The sequence below is a fragment of the Dermochelys coriacea genome, chromosome 5, assembly GCF_009764565.3.
Source record: "Dermochelys coriacea isolate rDerCor1 chromosome 5, rDerCor1.pri.v4, whole genome shotgun sequence".
Classification (NCBI taxonomy): Eukaryota; Metazoa; Chordata; order Testudines; family Dermochelyidae; genus Dermochelys; species Dermochelys coriacea.
This window is the reverse complement of record NC_050072.1, coordinates 78,731,883-78,751,306: the sequence shown is the minus strand read 5'-3', so window position 1 is coordinate 78,751,306 and position 19,424 is coordinate 78,731,883. Positions and strand designations below refer to the sequence as shown.

Genomic DNA, 19,424 nt, shown 5'->3' with positions numbered 1-19,424 from the left:
GTTGCTTGACACTTCTCATAAGACCCTGTTTTCAGTTCATGTTTCAGTTCTTCCTTGGAACAATCTCTGGGGATGTCTGCAGTGTTGGCCAACAATGGTGAAGGAACATCATTTTACTGGGTAGTGCCCTTAAGTTTTAATGATCAGAAAACAAAAGTACAAAAAGTATTTGAGAGAGATGCTTATATAGGATTAAACACAACTATAGTTTAGAAATGTTTTTATATAAACTTCTCTGGTGAATATTAAGGTCCAAAGTTTTGAAGCTCTCCTCAAATTCTGTGCCTCCAATTAGCATGGTGCAAATTATGCTATTTAGTCACCTATCAATCATCTGATTGTACCTAAAAATCAAGTAGGTGGGCGACTAAATGCTATCGTTTGTACACAGTAGTTGACTGCAAACACAAAATTAGAGACCAGGTTCAAATCCATTTAAAAGTTTGCCCCTAGATTTTAGTTCTAGGCAACTTACTATTAATATTTTTAAACAATAACTTTCTCTCTCAAATGACTACTCTTCAATAGGTATATCCCCAAATGGCATCTGTAGATAAATTAAACGAATGTTTGAGTAATACAGATGAAAAATGAATTCTTGAACGTCAAAAGGTTGTTCCAGTGTCCAAGAAATCATTTAGTGTATTCTGAAGATGAAGATTCTTGGAAATGCACAGAAAACAGAGATGTTCTTCAACTAAATTCATTCAAAGAAAATGAAGGATGATAACAGGAAAACTCCATAAGATTTGGGTAATGTAAAATAATCATAAATGTGATTCACATCTGCAATAGACTATAGATATTCATCAGTTATATCTCATTTTCAAGGCTTGTGATTATCATCCACTTGCAATCATTATTAAGGTTAACTGACACTTGTAGAATGCTAGATCTAGAGTGTTTTAAGAAAACCAAGAATCTAAGTTTCCCAAAACAAAAAGTTCGAAGAATGTCAGTCATGATATGCATCCTTCCATGACATGTTACTCCAGGTGAAGGAGGAGTGACTACATGATTGTTGGGGTGAGTTTACAGTCTGTCAGTTTGCCTGTTGTGTGCATGCTTGATTTGAGTTTATAGTGTGGTCTGCTTTGGGGGCTGTGCTGAACCTAGAAGCCTGCCAGGCAAGGCTGAGAGCTTCCTAATGAGGTTGTAGCCTGCTATCCTTTAATTCCTGATCTCTTTAGGATCCCTTAACAAGGGCGTGGGGCTAACACAGTGAGAACAAGGATTTAAAAAGCCTGCTCCCAAGTGACCAGAGCAGCTATTGAACAGGAGAGTTTCGTGAGAGATTAGAGAGGGAGCGTGAGAGCCAAAAACACCTAACAAACATACTGTAAACTTCGGCCAATAAACTCCCCTCAAAAAACAAAGAACAAATAAAACAAGTAAAAATAATGCAAGCAGAAGTCCAGCAGCAGAGTGTGGGCTATCCAGCTTATTGCACTGAGTGAAGCATGTATAATTACCTGCCTTGTGGGCAGCTGGTGTATGCGTGCTTTAGGTGCAAGCAACTCATGGTCCACAGAGACCAAGTACAGGCTCTTAAGACCAGAGTGACTGAAATGGAGGGAGCTAAGGGAGACAAAGAGATACAAAAGATAAGACTTTCAGGGACGTAGAGTGATCCCAGCCCCAGTCTGACAGCCTCAGTGCTGATGAGGAGGATGAAAGTCACAGAGAAGGAGAATATCGAGCTGGAGTGGAGGGAAACAATTGCATAGTTGCGACTCTTCTTCCAGATGATCTCATGGTATCCTCTTGTACTGAAGATTCCCCTCTGGGACAGGGGACTTCTGTTATTAGGAGACAGGTAATAGCAATGGAGGATTTGAGGATTAGAAATAGAGATAGTTGGATTTGTAATGATCGGGAGCAGTGCATGACGAATTGCCTGCACGTTGAAAGATCGTGGACCTCTTGAAACAGCTAGATAGATTTATGGGCACTGCTAGGCAGGAGCTAGTGGTCTTGGTACATATAGGTACTAATGACATAGGAAAAAGTAGGAGAGAGGTCCTGAAAGCTAAATTTAGGAAATAGATTAAAGTCCAGGACCTCCATGGTAGCATTCTCTGAAATGCTTCCAGTTCCATGCATAGGGCCAGTTAGACAGGCAGAACTGCAGTATCTCAATGAGAGATCAGTGAGAGGGGAAAAAAAAGCAGTGGTGGCAAAATCAGCAACTGGTTCTGTGCTGTTCCCAGTTGTACAGGATAAGATGAGGGCTGCTTGTGCACTCCCCCTGTGAAGGCCATCAGGCTTTGACTGGCCCCTGAAGAAATTTGGGGGAGAGTAGCCTATCCACCAGAGAAGCGAGAGAGGGTTAGCAGCCCATTAGTTCTTTTCCTCAAGAGACACCGCAGAACCCAAAAATGATGGGGGTCCTTTGCGGAGAGTTCGCTGTAGGGCTTATTTGGGGAAAGGGGACCATATAGTAACAGAGGGCTGTGTAATCTAGTAGCATATCTTCCCCCAAGTGCCCCACAAATCAGTTAATTGGCAGAAGCATCCAAACACTGAACCTTTTAAGGTTATCCATCACTAGATTTCTATGTTGATTAGTATAAGATAAGGTTAGTTTACAACGTGCTTTTAGATAAAGCTCAATAAAAATGGCTAGAGGTAGGCAGATGCTATTCAAGTTTCCCCACACCTTGCACCATTGCTAATGCATCTAATTCCTAAAATTGTCACACTTTTGCCAAATTATTTCAGGCTTGTAGTCTCCTGGAAAGATCACGTAAACTGTACCAGATTGCTTGGTTGTTTTCTGATGTGGCCAAAAATCCATTAGGACCATGATGAGATTGACTAATCTCTTCTACAGGAGGTGAGAGAAAAACGTACCAACATAATGTGTCACTTAACCCTACCCACAGCCAATAATTTACATCTTGATTGCAGAAACTAGAAGGAGAAATAATTTTAAAACACCTTAATTAAAATATGCAGTTGTATGGGGCCTTAACATTCTGACTAATTAAGAAAGTTTGTATTTAATAATTGAGAGGTTGCATTAGTTAATGAATGTAAGTTCTGTTGCAAAACATCTCACATGAAGAACAGTATAAAAGGGAATTCTTGTGCAAGCATTGAATCAGTCCTTTTAAAAAGCAAAAACACCTCATTTAAAATGGAACCATACCTGACCATAGCCACCTGCATAGTGAATAAGGCTTGGGTGATCTTTTGAGCAACTTAATTCAGCAATGGCTTCTGTTTCGCTCACCATCCACCGTACACACTCCAGTTGACCATTCTAAATAGAGAAAGAAAAGGATTAAAAAAATTCCAGTTGTTTTAGATTCCAAACCATATCTACTATATAAGGAAATGCTAATGAGAATCATGTATGCATACTGATGTTCATGTAAATCATCCTAATTTGTTTGCAAGGTTGTGTTTATATCTACTGATAACATATTTGTTAACATAAGTGGGCTGGCCTAATTATAATGTGATACTGATAACATTTTGCCTACTTAAAATTTACCCTGGAGATTTATATGAATAAATTATTCTTCCCTTTCCTTTCTAAATGCCTGTTGTAAGAGTTTTTGGCACAGAATGGCTGCTGAATGACACCACAGATGCGGCTGCATTTCAAGAGTAAATGAAGTGATGCTTAAATATTCAAGCTGTACAGAATGGAACTCTGCTTGTGTTACTCATGAGATTAATCCCAGCAATTTAGAAGTCAAATCAATGGGACTACTACTTGTGTGAATAGACAGAGTACGATTTGGCCACATATATTAAAATTTTACTGTCACACAATTAAAGGAATACTCTTTAGATTAGGAGATACAAAAATCTGCCTTTACCTGATAAGATACATTTCTTATTTATCTTTTTGTAAAACCTGTAATGCTCTATCTAAAAAGTGTCAAGTTACTTTACTCATTTTCTTATATTTCTCTCAATTTAATTAAAAATAATAAAAGCTGTGAAAATATTGTCAAGTATACTTTTAATCAGTCCTTTAAAAGAAATCTTACATCTCAGATCCTGGCTCTAATGCAGCCAAATTTAAAACTATCTTGATAAAACAGTACCTTTTTTACCACCCCTCAAATAAAATCTTCGACTTTGAGACTTTTTAAATTAAAGAAATGGATTAATAAATGATAGGGTTGGCTAAACAACTAAAGTCATCAAGGGAATCCTTTATAATTTGCAGGGGGTTTTCACATAAATTAAAACAAACTATCAGTATGGCAGTGTGACTTGCTTGATACAGCACTTACTCCAGTTCAACTCTCCAGCTCATGAAAGAATCAGAATGAGGTCTTAAATTACATGACTTGGTTGGAATTCACTCAATCCTTAACGGAGAATGATGTGCATCACACAAACATCTTCTTCTGAAGCATATGGCAATGGTCATTGTCAGAGACAATTAGAATAATCTGGTATGGGAATTCCTGCTCCTATACACAGACACTGAGTCTGCACACTGGTGTAAATCAGGATATACTCCATTGGAGTTATATTGGTGTAAAACAAGTGTAAAGAGAATAAAACCCATTATAAATTATATTGGTGCCTAAAGAGTTGCAGAGATAGGGATTAAAGACTGTCAAATTTAGTTATGCCAGAACAATTTTACAACTTGAAGGACAACACAAGCACAATACATTATAATTAATGGAACTTGTGCCTGAGTCTCCTACATGATACAGTATCCATGCCTTCATAGTATAATAAATATATATAGTGCTTTTTATCTCAAAGGATGCCCACACGTTTTATAAACAAAAGGAATGGCTTCATCAACTATTGAAAAACAGCCACGCGCTCTGGGAAGGAAGGAAATGAAGTTAGCAGAGTATAGCAATGCTATCTGACAGGTTAGGATAAGTAGTAAAGAAAAATACTACACTCAACTGAAACTGCAAGAGGACTTTAGGTAGACAGAATGTAGATATCCAGACTTGAATTTGGCCAGGACAGTCATTCTAAGGCTATGTCTATACTGCGTACCTTACAATGGTACGGCCGTGCCACTGCAGCCATGCCTTTGTAATGTACCCAGCGTAGCTGCTCTTTGTCACTGGGAGAGAGCTTTCCTGATGACAAAACACCACCACCTCCAATGAGGGGCAGTAGCTTCATCAGCGGGAGAGCATTTTCCACCGATGAAGTGCTGTCCACACCGGCACTTTTTGTTGTTGAAACTCTTGTTGTTCAGGGGGGTGGTTTTTATACCCCTGAGTGACAAAAGTTTTAACGACAAAAGTGCAGTGTAGACATAGCACAAGATCCCTATAACTCTGAAAAGCAATTTACTTGCCAAGAGAAGTTAGACATTGATTTCATTCCTTATTTGAAAGATGGCAGTTTATAGTTTTACTGTCAAACTTCCTGCACACCACTGGATTTTACTACAGCACAACAGCACTATAAAGTTTCATGTTTTACTGTAAAATACATTTTCCCATAAGCTTTAACTTTTTCCCAGGCGACATTCATTTTTCTAGTTTCTGACAGGCTGCACGCAGTACTCTGCAAGAGGTCCATTTTAACTTTGGTCTGGTACCTCAAACTGCTCTTGGTATCGAAGAAGTTTCAGCTTCAGATGTGGCATATTGAAAAAAGCAGCATTAGAAACTACCAAAAGTACTGTCATGCTTTACCAACACATATTTCCCATACTTGTCTTTAATGCTATATTCATCTGAGTGAAAAACAAGACATAGTTATAGCCAGTAAAGGAATACTAGTCTGAATCTGAGTTAATATGAATAAAAGTTCCTTGAAATAGAACAGCTGATTTTTCTTAATACCAGTTAACTAAATTAAAGTTAGGGTAATGTGTATGTGAAAAAAACAACAATCCATTAAATGATACAGTGGTTTATGGCCGACATTAACTCTTTAAAAGAAACACATTTTTATTTACTTATGTGACATCAATTAATGACAGAAATACCCCTTTTGCTTTAATTTAGCAAAAGGATTGAAAATATCATCATCCTGGTCTAAGCATTTTTTATAGCCATCACAGATTATTTAAGCCCAAATCACCTTTATTGCTAACCCAGCTGGAGTTAGTTGTTCATTGTTCCGCTCATTCAAACAGTCTTCTCCCATCAAAGAAGTGAGATGTTGCAAGCACTCTGCGTGTCCCTGCGATGCTGCTATGTGCAAAAGATTGTTCTCACTTTCATCATGAATTTTGTCCAGATCGTCTGCTGCTAGGTGTGGCTGTGCAAAAAGGAACAGTGGAAAAGTCAGCATATCAATTATGCAATTTAGGATAAAAATGTATACAGGATATCAAGTCTCATGGTTCAGGATATAAGCCAAACACTTAATATATGGGCCTATGAAGAATCATTCTCCATGCACATGTTATTGTACATTTGTCCATAACAGGGGTTTTACACTTTCCTCTAAAGCATCTGGTACTGGTGTAATCAGAAAACTAGAAGGACTATTGGTCTGATTCAGCAGTTTCTAACAAGATTCTCATATACAGAGAAAGGTCATGTCCTGTGGTTTGGCCTCTCTGTATAGTTTCTGGTTACTTTATCTGACAGAATATACTCATATTTCGAATGTTTTTTAAAATTTGTCTCTTTTCTTTTTTCCTACTATCTCTAGGAGTAATTTGGCATAAAGTGTCCATGACTCCCGTTAGCAAATTTGCCTATGCTTTTTCCCTCCAGTTTCACGTGCCACAAGGAGGACAAATAATTAAAAAAGGTCAGATTTATCCTAGTTCATGGTAAAATTGGTAGCTTATATTAAGTACAGTGAAAAATGTAATTAAGTTCTGAAACGTCTGAATGCTATTTTAATGTGTTAGCTAGTTCCATTAACATTATTTATATTGCAATAGTGCTTAGAATTATTGTATTAACCAATCCACAGATATATGGTAATATGTGATCCTTGCCTGAATCTAATTTTAAGACAAAAACATAACTGTTTTTCAGAAACAACAGGAGAGAGAGGAAGAAGGGAGGACAAAGGTAAGGAGTAACAGTGACAAGATCAAATGGTTATGCAGATTAGCTAGCATACAATCTGATTCAATTAGGTGTTTTATATAAAAATCCTCTGCGTTTCTTTACTTCCAGTTTTTTGAATTCTATTATTATTTTTAATATTGTGATCTATTCCTCTACCTTTTTCTAGTCTTTGAAAAACTCTGCTTTTGTCTTTGTTGCTGTGTTAATTATGTGCCATTGTGCTTGCTTTAGACTGGTAAAGCTAAACAAAAGATAGCACAAAATAGTGCATGCACTGCTACTCTGACAGCCTTTCTGAGTCTTGTTTCCCTGCATCATTATGTTAATTTGCAACTAGTTACTTTGGAAAAACCTATTCATGGTTTCTGATCAAAGAGCTGGAACTAACCAAAACTTCATATGGGTCAGAGGGCAATCAAGCTTTAGTGTGAGCTCCCATCTGTGAATGCTGCTCCAACAAACTGGCATAAACACTCCTGAATAATAATCAGGATACAACAGAAGCCTCTCTGTTCCCCTGGTCAGCATATGAGTAGAAAGTGACGTAATGCACAAATAACTGAACAAAGTGAACTGCAAACATTCTGCAAGGCAAAACTTCATAAAGAAATAAATTTTAATTTAGGAAACAAGTAGATTTTAAGATGAAAAGCATCTGCATTTTATATTATTTCAGTTTATCTAAATTACTAATATTGTTCATCATGACTACCCAAGATTAAATATCATATTTGTACATAAACTCCACAAGTTTCATTTGGAAACCCACGCACGCAGTTTCTGATTAAAGGGGATCAAATGGAGGGCAGCTAATATGCACCTAATCAACTGTCGACTTATTGTATTGTCTTACAGATGTGTTTTATTAGAAATGCCTTATGAAAAGGATGACACTTACCAGTAATGATATCTGCCCTTCTTTCACAATGTTTAAGATGCTTTTATTTTTTTTCATGTCTTCACCCCTTTCCTCTGGGCCTCCTGAGCTGCTCCAGTTCATATTACTGTTCAGTTCATCAAGTTTGTTTTCTGTCACGGCTGTCTGCAGATGAAAAGTCCTCAGCTGGCAGTTTGGCATTGTCTTCTCAGTTTTATGAGCTTGGGGAACGGTAAATGTCCCGTTGAGGAAGCCCTTGCTCTGGGCTTCAGTTTCATGGACTGAGCTACATTTAACTAGAGGCTGGGAAAGCTCTAATTCTTCAGCTAAATGCTTGTGCTGATTAAGGACAATGGACTGCGCATTTCTCATCTGAGAGCTTTTCACAGGGGACAGAACACAAAACTGTGTTGTGCTGGCTGGCAAGTTCTCACTGTTTCCTGCAGAGCAGGTCTTGCCACTCAGACCATTCACTGTTGAACATACACCCAAAATCCTTTTCTCTGGGGCCAACTTGGTAAAAGAAGCAAGTTGCTGGCTTGATTTAATGTAAGGCACATCCAAAATTTCATCCATGTCCAGGTCATAATGCTCCAGCTCCCCAAGCAAAACACCAGACTCAATGCTTTTACTTTTAAGGCCCTCTCCATCTCCTGAACACTGATCATCATTCTGAGATGCATGGTGAGAATTGCTACCTTTCTGGTATTCCACCTTCTGGTTCTTTTGGTCATCACTTTCATTGTTCTCGGAGCTCTCCGGCTGGTGCTTTAGTGGGGAAACCCTCTTCACTGGTCTGAACTTACTGTACATGTCTGCAATTCCTGTTGGTTTTTGTGCATTTCCAATAAGAGTTGAAACGCCACAGCTCCAGCCAGCGCTTGAAACTACAGAAAAAAAGGAATTTGAGTAAGAACCGAACATTAGTATCAGGTGTGTATGTTTATCCTGTTATATACTTTGAAGATCAAAGCACAAGGAACAGAAATTTACTAGAAAACATGTTGCATTCACACCTAAGCAGATTTGCAGTTAACCATACTTCTGCTACAGTAATACCAAAATTAAACAGTCTGGAAAGAAACTCCTTTCAAATTTGACATACATCTTAAACAAAAAGAACTGAACCAAATTTAATGAGAAAAATATAAATCCCAAGTACAAGATGCAGGTAACATCAATTGGTAAAGGTCCATTGGCATCCATATTAATCCTGTCATAAAACCATGCTAACCTATGCTCTGCCATTTTTATCTCATTGAGCTTCATTGGAAGAGTGGAATATTCTTCTGGGCGTTTAGCAATAGGGCTGTTTGGAAATTTCCCATCACAACTGGCTTTCACTGGAAATTTGGATTTTTGACTAAAAGTTTTTCACAAAAACTGTCTGCTTTCTGCAGAAAAAAATTTATTCTTCATCAAAGAACTAAAAAGTTCTTGGACTCTGGCTGAAAATGAGATACATCTATTTGGATGTGCCACTATGGTGCCTCAAAGGGGATGTAATTCCTTGCCTTATGTCCCCATTCTCCTCTATGGGTCAGGCTCCCCAGCTTGACTTTATGCCCCATTATATATTGCAGGCATGGGACTCCTGTGGTGCACCACTTCCCCTCACCACCAGGGAAAATTGTGATGCTTCACAGGAAATGTACTCTGACCAAGGGAGCTTGTATGGGAGAGTGGGAGCATGAGGCACCTGAACCTCAACTCCCATGAGGCATTACATCAGGATTTCTCAATCAAAATATCTTTTTTTTGGTGGAAATATTTCAGTTCTGTATTTTTCATGGAAAGTTTCAAACTAGTGGTTTTCTTTCCATTTTGGTTGAAAATTTTATGCAGAATGCCTTGATTTTTCAACCAGTTCTAGTCAGTAGAAAAATCCTCCACCCTTCCATAACTACAAAAAGCTCATCATAACCACACTGCCCACAATCAGTGGAACCCAAGTACTAAGCTTTATATTTATATTTTTAGTGGGGAGGTAGGAAACTCAACAAATTCTTTCACTAAAATCAACTTAGGTGTTTTCTTTCCAGGTGACCTTTAATGTTTATAAAGAATGAGCACATTCTAAAGAGGCACATTTTAAACATGGTAGATTTATTACTAGCTGTAGTGCATCAGTGAGGTCTAATTTATTATCACATACATAATCTGTAACAAATACCTTTCTTAAGAAGCAGCAATATACAGTTTTCAATACATTATAGAAGATATGAATCAAAAGGATAGTAGTGCTTAGTAAATGGAGTTGTCACCTTGATATCTTTGGTGGCTCTTGTGAATATATATCAAAGAAAACAACAAACAACAACAACAAGACTAGTAATTTAGTGGGCCAAAAGAAGAACGCATTATACTGATTTATTTATGTATTGTATAAGATTCTAGGTTCAAAGGGTTACACTTTTATGTTGGTTTTATTTACATGTGAAATTTTTTCCAAGTGATACAGGGAAATGGATACCATATGTTTTCCAGCTGTTTTGTTCTGACAGGAACCATTAAGGACTCTGAATGGAAATAAATTCTGCCTGAGTCTTATGAACACACTTCTTTCAACAGAAGGGTCTAGACAGAGAAAACAGCATCAACATTTTGTTTGTCATCACTTTCCTTATGCTTAGATCCATTGTTCTGTTCCTAGGCTAAACAAGCTACCTCTTTGCCACTTTTTAATCTTAAAAATTAAAATCTACACATAACAGTGATAGTAAAAATATTAAACCTGATGTTAAGAAAAAGCAAAAGCTGCTTTCTACAAAGCTTTCTTGATTAACCACATGTTCATTTAATTCTTGTTTCCTGCATTACATCCACAGTAAACCACCTTTTGCTCACTACTCATTTTTCCTTCTATTTTGTCCACTACATAAGTCGGACATTTCTTTATACTTATTGCCGACAGAAAAGCAAATTTAAACACAACACAAGTATCTATGTTTTCTCTAACTCATGAATATATCTACTTATTTAAGCAGAAAGATGGATTGATATTGCACATAATACAGGACTAAAAGGTTGTAGCGTTAACCCACAGACCCCTATACCTTGCATAATGACAGGTTTCAGAGTAGCAGCCGTGTTAGTCTGTATTCGCAAAAAGAAAAGGAGTACTTGTGGCACCTTAGAGACTAACAAATTTATCAGAGCATAAGCTTTCGTTAGCTACATCTCACTTCATCGGATGTTTCCTGCATTACATCTACAAGGTGGTTTACTGTGGATGTAATGCAGGAAACATCCGATGAAGTGAGCTGTAGCTCACGAAAGCTTATGCTCTAATAAATGTGCTAGTCTCTAAGGTGCCACAAGTACTCCTTTTCTTTTTACAGACCCCTATAGGAAGTGAAGCTGATCAGACTGGCAGGCACAATCTCTTCTGATGCTGCTTCCTGTGCATGGGGATTGCATATTTTGCACCAGCCATTACACTGACAGAGTGCTGATCCCCCATGCACACCGGCCCCACTCCACAGACCTGTGCAGAAAGGAGCTGGGCCATGACCTTGCCTCCTCCCCACCCCCTTGTCACGGGCTTCTTCCCTGAGCGATCAGAAGTCAGTAGGGGGTTTGATTTCCAGAGAGCTGAGGGCTCAGGGATTGCTATTGTGAGTAGCCTTTACACAGCTGCTCCAGTGGGAGAAGGCTCTTGCTCACCCCTCCACACTCATGAGGTCATGCAGAAGCTATTGACAATCAGGGTCAAATAAAGGCTAACTGCTTGATTACTCTAGAAACCATGACACAGGCACTGAACTGGAACCCAGGAGATTTTATTCAATTCCAAAATCTGCTGCACACTTACGTAACCTTTGGTACATCACTTATACAGTGTCTCCATTTCCCAACTATAACAAGGAGATAATTCTTCCCTACTTCATAGAAACTGAAGAACCCAGGTTTCCTGAAGCCCATGCTAGTGCCCTAACCACTAGACCATCTTTCCGTGTGCAAACTTCTCTATGAACTTGCTCAGGAACAGAAGGTTTGATACTGGGTGGTAGTTGGCTAGGTTTGATCTCGGTGGGTTTCTTCAGTGCTGGTGGGACAACTGCATGTTTGAAGGAGAAAGGGAAGATTCCTTGTCTGAATGAGTTATTGGCTATTTTGGTGATGAGCGGCATCTGCTGTTCATGACTCTCTTTCATCAACCTGGAGGGTCATGGTTCAGAGGGTTTAGGTTGAGACTTTTCCCAGGTGTCCAATACTTCTAGAGGTATGAAAGGACTGAACTCTGGGAATGCAGAAGGGCTGTTCGTTGGCCAGTATAGGGGGAGAAGTTTCATGGAGTCTGAGAAGCCTTTCTGAACATGTGATTATTTCACTAAAGTGGGATGATAGTTCCTTGCAACACTTGGTACTTGGTTCTGCTGTGGACTTCAGGGAGTAAGGGTTAATGAACAGGTTTACTACCTTGAATGCCTCCTTAGCAACTTCAGAGGCAGGTTTCCTAACCTACAATACTGCTTTAGCATAGGCTTTGAGAAATTCTTTTTGTTTTGATTTGTCTGTTTCAGCCTTTGTTTTCCAACACTGGCATTCAAGTTTCCACCCCCTCTTTTTATCTGATATAGTGTGTCCGAGAACCAAGGAGGTCTGTGTAGTGATCGGGAGGAGGGTACTGCTTGGAGGCCACTGGGCCAATGGTCAAGACTAGAGCATGATGATGATGATATGCTGCTGTCCTTAAGCATGTTTTGGAATTTGATGGGCTTCATGAATCTTCATAGTCATATCAAGGTCCTGGTTTTTTCTTGTTCCCTGAGAATTGGGAGAGCTATGATCATTTCCTTAATGAGATGACTGTCTTTCCAAGATAGTAGCTGGGTCATGATGCAATCTATAATGACATTTAGCTTTATGGGTTAGACTGGAGATGACATGTGAAAGTGCTAGGGAGGCAAGTGAGGAAATGCGTTTTGGGGCTTTTGAATCTGAGGTGTTATCAGCATGGAAGCTGAAGTCTCACAGGATGGCAAATCTGGAATATTCATCACTGTTGCTGACAAGGTATTGATGGTCTCCTTTAATGAGAGTGCTCATTTACAAACCTACGTTAGGCTTGGTTTTAGTTGGCTCTCATTTCTATCATAAGATGAATGAATTCAGAATACCTTGTCTTAATGAAGCACCTCTTCTCTGTCCCTGCAGGACTTGGTAACAGCTTTAAATTTCCTATCATCTGAAAATTCCCTTATTGTGGTGTTTACTCCCTTTCCATGATCAGTAATGAAGACTTGGCCTCGCACTAACTCTTGTGGTACCCAACTAGAAACCTGCACAACATTTTTAAAATAATCTAGCCCTTTATGTTTTAAAGTTACCATTTATATACTGTATAACCACTGGAGAGACAGGAGTAAATAGATGGATGATTTTACATTGGGAATTCTGCTGACATCTCTGCCTTACCTTTCCTCTTGTGGTTCATTACTTTACTTCATCAGAGCCCCTTGAATTAATTAAGGCTTTCATTTATTCCAGGTCCAGCTGTCTTGGACTTCGTATACAGACACTGAGGCGCAGTCTACACTAAGGAATTTTTTAGAAAATTCCTCACAGTTGTTCACACTGATTCATCTCCACCAGTGTTAGCAAAGATGGGGCTTTAAGAGACAAAGGGATGCTATATATAACAATGGGATAATAAGAACCAGTTCTGAATGTATTTCTATTTTAATTAATAACATCAGTGAAATATATTAACAATTTTAACTGAAGGTGGTGCTGTTTTACAGTTTTAATATAGCTTCAAAGAGCATAACTTGTGCTTTGACACAAGTGCTCTGGCATGAGAAACTTGATTTGTGAATGACCCTATGCGTGTGAGAGTGGGTGTTCTCAACTTCCTGGATTTCAGTTCCACTTATCCATTAGGACAAAGTAAGGTTTGGGGTTAGGATATGACAGAAACAGGCATTACTATTAGCTCACTCTACATCTCTTTCCAAATGATCCATACAGCAATAGCCTCAATGAAGGATTCACTTGTCCTAGCTTGGCTAGAGGAAGAGCATTACAAATGCTGTCAACTATAATGGATAGGATATAGAGGAGAGAGGGAGGAAGATGACAAATGAATTGGGATCTTCCAAACCTTGTCTGGACTCATTTTAGGATGTGACCAGGTGAGGCGAGGGAAAATCCACATTCAGATGTCTGGGAGGGAATCACAAGGTTAGTACAGATACAAAATAATAAAGGGGAGGAAATTAGTAAAAACAACAGATTTTAGGCTGAAGAAGTATCACAAGTATAATTACATTACTATATACCAATTATTCTAATTATTGTTTATCTGAACGGAATCTTGTATCTTCCCTTTTTTTCAGGGCCTGACATTATCCAATCATTCATTTATTCCAGTAATTTCAAACATATTTTAGTTGGGACACACTTAGGAGGCATTATAAATACCCAGAACTTACAAATACAACTGCCACCAAATCACAATTGTATCTTAATATAAGTCACATATTGGTAAACTACCAAATAGCATGACGCATAAATTGTGCAGAGCATACTCTTGGGGGAATTCTGCGCATGTCACTGTGCATGCACAGAATTTATGGCCCCTGCAGATTTCTTTGCTTATCCGCAGAAAAATGACTTCTGATGGGAAAGCCAAGGGAAGCACAAGAGTGGTCACTCCCTGACAGTGCAGACAGGTCGATTCACGCAGAGCAGCCAGTACAGACGTAAATCACTACCTGGGGAAGGGGAACTGAGTAGTCATGTGTATGTGTATGTGAGAGAGAGAGAGAGAGAGAGACACACACACACACACATACATACACACACACACACACACACACACACACACAGTCTATCTCGCTCGCTATTACAGTGCTCTCAGCATGGAGCGGCAGGGCTTTGGGGTATTTCTGAAGAGGCAGGTGTGGGGCAGGCTGTGTTTCCTCAGGCAGAGGAGAATATAGCAGCCTGCCTGCTTAGTGAATTGTTCCCATTGTTCTTAGTGAATTCCCCCAGGAGTATAAAACAGGTGTAAAATTTTTAAGGCTCCTTTACATTGCCAAAGTGGGGTAAAGGAGCCTTATTGTAAAGGACAATATGGCCTTATAAATGCTTATGGTGCTTTAGTTATGAGAACTGGTCTAAATTTTTGGACTGAAAAAATGTCCTATCAAAATGTGCTCCATGAATTGTTTGCTACTGACCTTTTTGGATATGGTCAGTAGCCAGTATAAATTGTGAGTTTGAGTCCCCACCCCGCATTTATTCTTCAGTTGTCTATGATGTAACATATGGCTGCATATATTTGTTGACTAATAATTGGAAGCAAAAGGTCAATATTATCCACGTTACTATTAGACAGAGGGGGTTTGGTGATTTCCTCCAATGCTCCCCACTCCCATTCTCCATCCATTGTATTGTAGTTTAAATAAATGACCAAAATAATTGAAACCAGCTGGATTATATTGCATTATTTTGACCAAAAAATGCAGAATTTTATAATATTGTGTGTATAATATTTGGTGCAGAATTTTAAATTTGTTGGTGCAGAATTCCCTCAGGAATAAGAGCACCAAACCTGGAGGAATAGACAATTTCAGTATTTATTGATAATTTCCCCAATAGGGATAGCAACCCCCTGGATATTCTTGTGAACCATGCTTAATTTAGTTCAGTGGATACAGTAGCATAGAGGGTTACTGAGCTAACCTTTCACTGCTGGGGATAAGGGGTCAGTTGGTTTACATTAGCAAGTGAATAAAGATATCCAGTAGGATGCTGTTCTTGTTCTAGACATCTATTTAACATCATCACAAAGTCATATCAGCTAACAGAATACACCTTAGTACAATCAACTAGCTCAGTGAAACTGGCTGGGCACAGATGTCATGAACTGTTAGCTCCAACGGCCTTATCAAATCTACCTGTCTCCCCAATGTTCACTTATTATGAGAAAGAAAGCAACCAATTTCATACTGAACAACGAAGGCAAGAAGAGCCAATTTCTGCTCAAGTAAATCATTCTTGCTTAGAAAAAAACTGGAAATCAGAGTTTATGGGCAAACACCACCATATCAGAAACTGAACTAGCTGAAATTATGTTTAACTGATTCCTTTAACTCTGTTTGGCCTCAGAATAGATAGGGCCATAAAGGTCCTTGGATCTAATTACCCTGGCCATGAACAGCCCTTCCATGAGGCAGGTTGGGACAGAAAACCCTCATAGGATAAGTCTGTATTGCAGCTGGGAGTAAACCTCCCACTTTGGGTTGACAGACTTGCACTAGCTTGAGCTGAGCTAGCACACTAAAAATTGTATTGTGGATGTTGGAGCTCTGGCAGAGACTCCTGATAGCCACCAAGGTCATGCCTGGGGGGGGAGGGGGGTCTTCCGCTCAAGCCACAATGTCCACACCACTATTTTTAGTGATCTAGCTAGAGCCCCGCTAGCGCAAGTCTGTCTACTCATGCTGGATGCTCACTTTCAGCTGCAGGATAGACATACCTCCAAGTTCTCCCTGAATCATTTTGTGTCATGAAGGAGAATTGGATGGGCCAGAACTTAACTCATACCCTTTCCCCACAGAATGGGATGTGCTTTCCCTCTTAAATCCTGTGGAAACCCAGGGATCTGGAACATGACTGACTGACTGTGGGGCTTCCTGCAGCTTTACTGAACTCCTAGGTTTCTCTTAGACTCCACAGTCCCAGCAATGTGCCCATTAAACAGTAACTCCCTGATGGTAAGAGAGTCACAGAAAAGATAAGGAGTACTTGTGGCACCTTAGAGACTAACAAATTTATTTGAGCAAAGCTTTCGTGAGCTACAGCTCACTTCGTCGGATGCATTTGGTGGAAAAAGATAAAATGCTCTCACTTTGCATTAACTCTGTTAATTTGTACAGGACGTGGAAGAAAGTGAGAGACTGAGGAATGCATTTCCCCTTAGGCACAGATCCTTGACCTTCAGGAGACAACAGAGCAAGAAGATGCCATGGACATGATGACTCAACCCTTTTACACCAGGGGGAAAATCCAGCTGGAGGGGATTCTTCTCTCAGACCCTTTGGTCCCTTGTTGACCAAAAGAATGGACAATGAGGGGGAAAAAAGATGCATTAGTGGACTTTTGAAAATAAGAAGTGAAATCCAGATAACCATGGGCCCTGAAGGAGCAGCAGTCAGGCAATAAGGACAAAAAAGATCTGTTGAAAAGTTTGGAAGGAATTCATGAGAAAACATTATTTACCAATCAGCATGCTATGTTTTCCTAGCATTAAAGGTATTTAGAGCAATTTAAAATCAATATAACCAAACGCTTTCTCACGTTATCACCACATTATTCAAACATTTAGAAATGGGTGAAGAAAATGGCATTGAGTAAACCCCATTCTTACACCATGAACAACAGATTAGCAACGATGTAATACAGGATTTTAGTCTCATCAAGAAGTTCTGTTGATACAATTCAGTTCAAATTGTCCTGCAGTGACATTTCTGTACACATATCTTCAATTTTTTAATATAAAATAAAAATGTATCTATATTTTTCTGGATTCTTGACCCCTTGATTGAACTTGCTGAACTAAAATAGAAAAGAAAAAAAACACCAAAAAAACCGATTCAAACCCACAGCTGGAGGCAAAAAAAGTGGCAATTTATTTTTTCTGCAGTACACCTAATCCAAAGCACCACTACTGAGGCAGAGGAAAAGTCTTGAGTGCAGAGTGGCTATTATTTTGCTAGCCCTATTATTCGGATATGTTTAGCTTTCAGTTCATTCAGAAAACAGCTCTGGGATAAATTTATGCTCTCAGTTTACCCTTTTGAATACACTTTTAAAACTAATGACATTGAGGTGGAGGGCTGGCCCACCTTCTTGTCGGCCTGGCTTGACATAAGTAACTTGCCTCATTTCTTACTGGGCACGACTGGGAAGATGAATGGAAAGTTAAGTTCTTATCACAAGCAGTATATGCTGGAGTTAGGATGGCTAGCTCAGATCAGGAGGAATATTCTGCTATTAGTAAACAAGCCTAGATGTAAAAAAAGGTAGAGGTCAGATTATGCATGAACAGCATATTGACAGAGCTTGCTGTACCGGGATTGGTTCCTAAAAAGTAACCAAGCCAATCATGAAGCATGTGATGGAATGTATATTAATGAGATGTGTGTGTAAATGTATCTAAAGGAACAAGTTTTCTGTGTAATTTGGATCTGTGACATATCCTGTGCACTTCCACCTCCTGCGTTTGAGACTAATCAACTAAGTGTAGCTTTACTGTTTACCAAAGAAAGGAACCTGAGCGATGAGATGGGAGTTGAACCGAGTTTTGGGGGAACTGAATGGAAGAGGTCTCAGGGGAGTCCCAACACTTCTCCTAATACTGCACAGTTGTTCTGTATATAATTATAATTTAAATAGTCAATGGAGTGCAGACATATCAGGTTGTCTTCATTTACAGTTTTTAACATCTTCTGTAGGGGCTGGATATATTTTCTTTTTATATGGAAATAAATAATAAATAACGCTTGGAGAGATTAATACTTTTCCTATAATCAGCAGATTAGGAAGTCAGAAGGACAGGAGACCACCAGTAGAACAGAATAAAACCTGGGTTTTTCCCAGTGAGTGAAGTCAAGCCATTTTCCCCATACATAACAGGCCTGATTTTGCCTCCTAAGCTGCAGTAACAGGAACACCCCATTGTTTGAATGGTGAACCTGTGTGTGAAGGAGAAGAGATGGGACTTGTAGTCTCCTGCTGCAAGAGAGGATGAACCCAAATACTTGTTCTGGGGTCGATACATAACTGCTAACATTTTTTAAAGTTTTGCAATAATTGTCCACTTAAGCCAGGACTCTGAGGGCTAGTATGCCCCCATATGACGGTGGTGTGTATATGTATCCTAAAGTTGGGCACTTATTTAGTACTATACAGTCACTGATTAATTATTTATCCAAACTCTTTTTGAAGACAGGTAATTATTATCTCTATTTCCTAGTAGGGAAACTAAGGAAGAAAAATTAAGGTTTCTCTCTCAAAGGCAACTTTGTAAAAATGACCTCAGCTGATATCAACTGATGTAGCTCTACTGATACTTCAATGGAGTTATACCTATTTATGCCCATCAAGGATATGGAATGGTATCTTCTTATTCAACAGTTCTACTCCCTGCATATATTCCATTATACGTTTAATGAAAAAAATATGGTCATGCTACTTTCAGTCCTACAAAACCATTAGGACTGAAATGGTTACCAGCTCTGAGAAAGTAAATTGCATTCTTTTCTGGATCAAGCATCTTCAACAGAACTCTTAGTTAATTTCCATTGGTGGGGGTCCCATCTGTCTTCCAGAAATGCCTAAAGTTGCATCTATCCAACCCCATTCAAGGCAATTGGTGTGTAAAATAGTAACTCAGTGGGCATCACTGGAAGACAACTGACAGCAAAAGGGACTTTACAGATGGAACTTAGTTAAAAATTCAGTTGCACAGCAGGCTGTGACTATCCCAGGATCTCTAAGAAGAATCAGGCGTAACAAATATTCCAACCTTGTTATTGGTTTATATAGGTTTA

General features: G+C 39.0%; 1 protein-coding gene across 6 annotated transcripts in view; it reads right to left on the bottom strand.

Annotated features, from left to right (window-relative positions):
• Nucleotides 1-19,424, bottom strand: part of LOC119856274 (synuclein alpha interacting protein) — a 104,755-nt gene that overhangs the window by 29,306 nt on the left and 56,025 nt on the right. For all 6 annotated transcript variants that reach the window (XM_038403630.2, XM_038403633.2, XM_038403631.2 and 3 more), the window contains 3 exons: nucleotides 7,882-8,747; nucleotides 6,034-6,213; nucleotides 3,152-3,265 (listed from right to left, as the gene is read on the bottom strand). In XM_038403630.2, coding sequence (XP_038259558.1) covers nucleotides 3,152-3,265; nucleotides 6,034-6,213; nucleotides 7,882-8,747 — 1,160 coding nt within the window. The remainder of the gene's footprint in view (nucleotides 1-3,151; nucleotides 3,266-6,033; nucleotides 6,214-7,881; nucleotides 8,748-19,424) is intronic.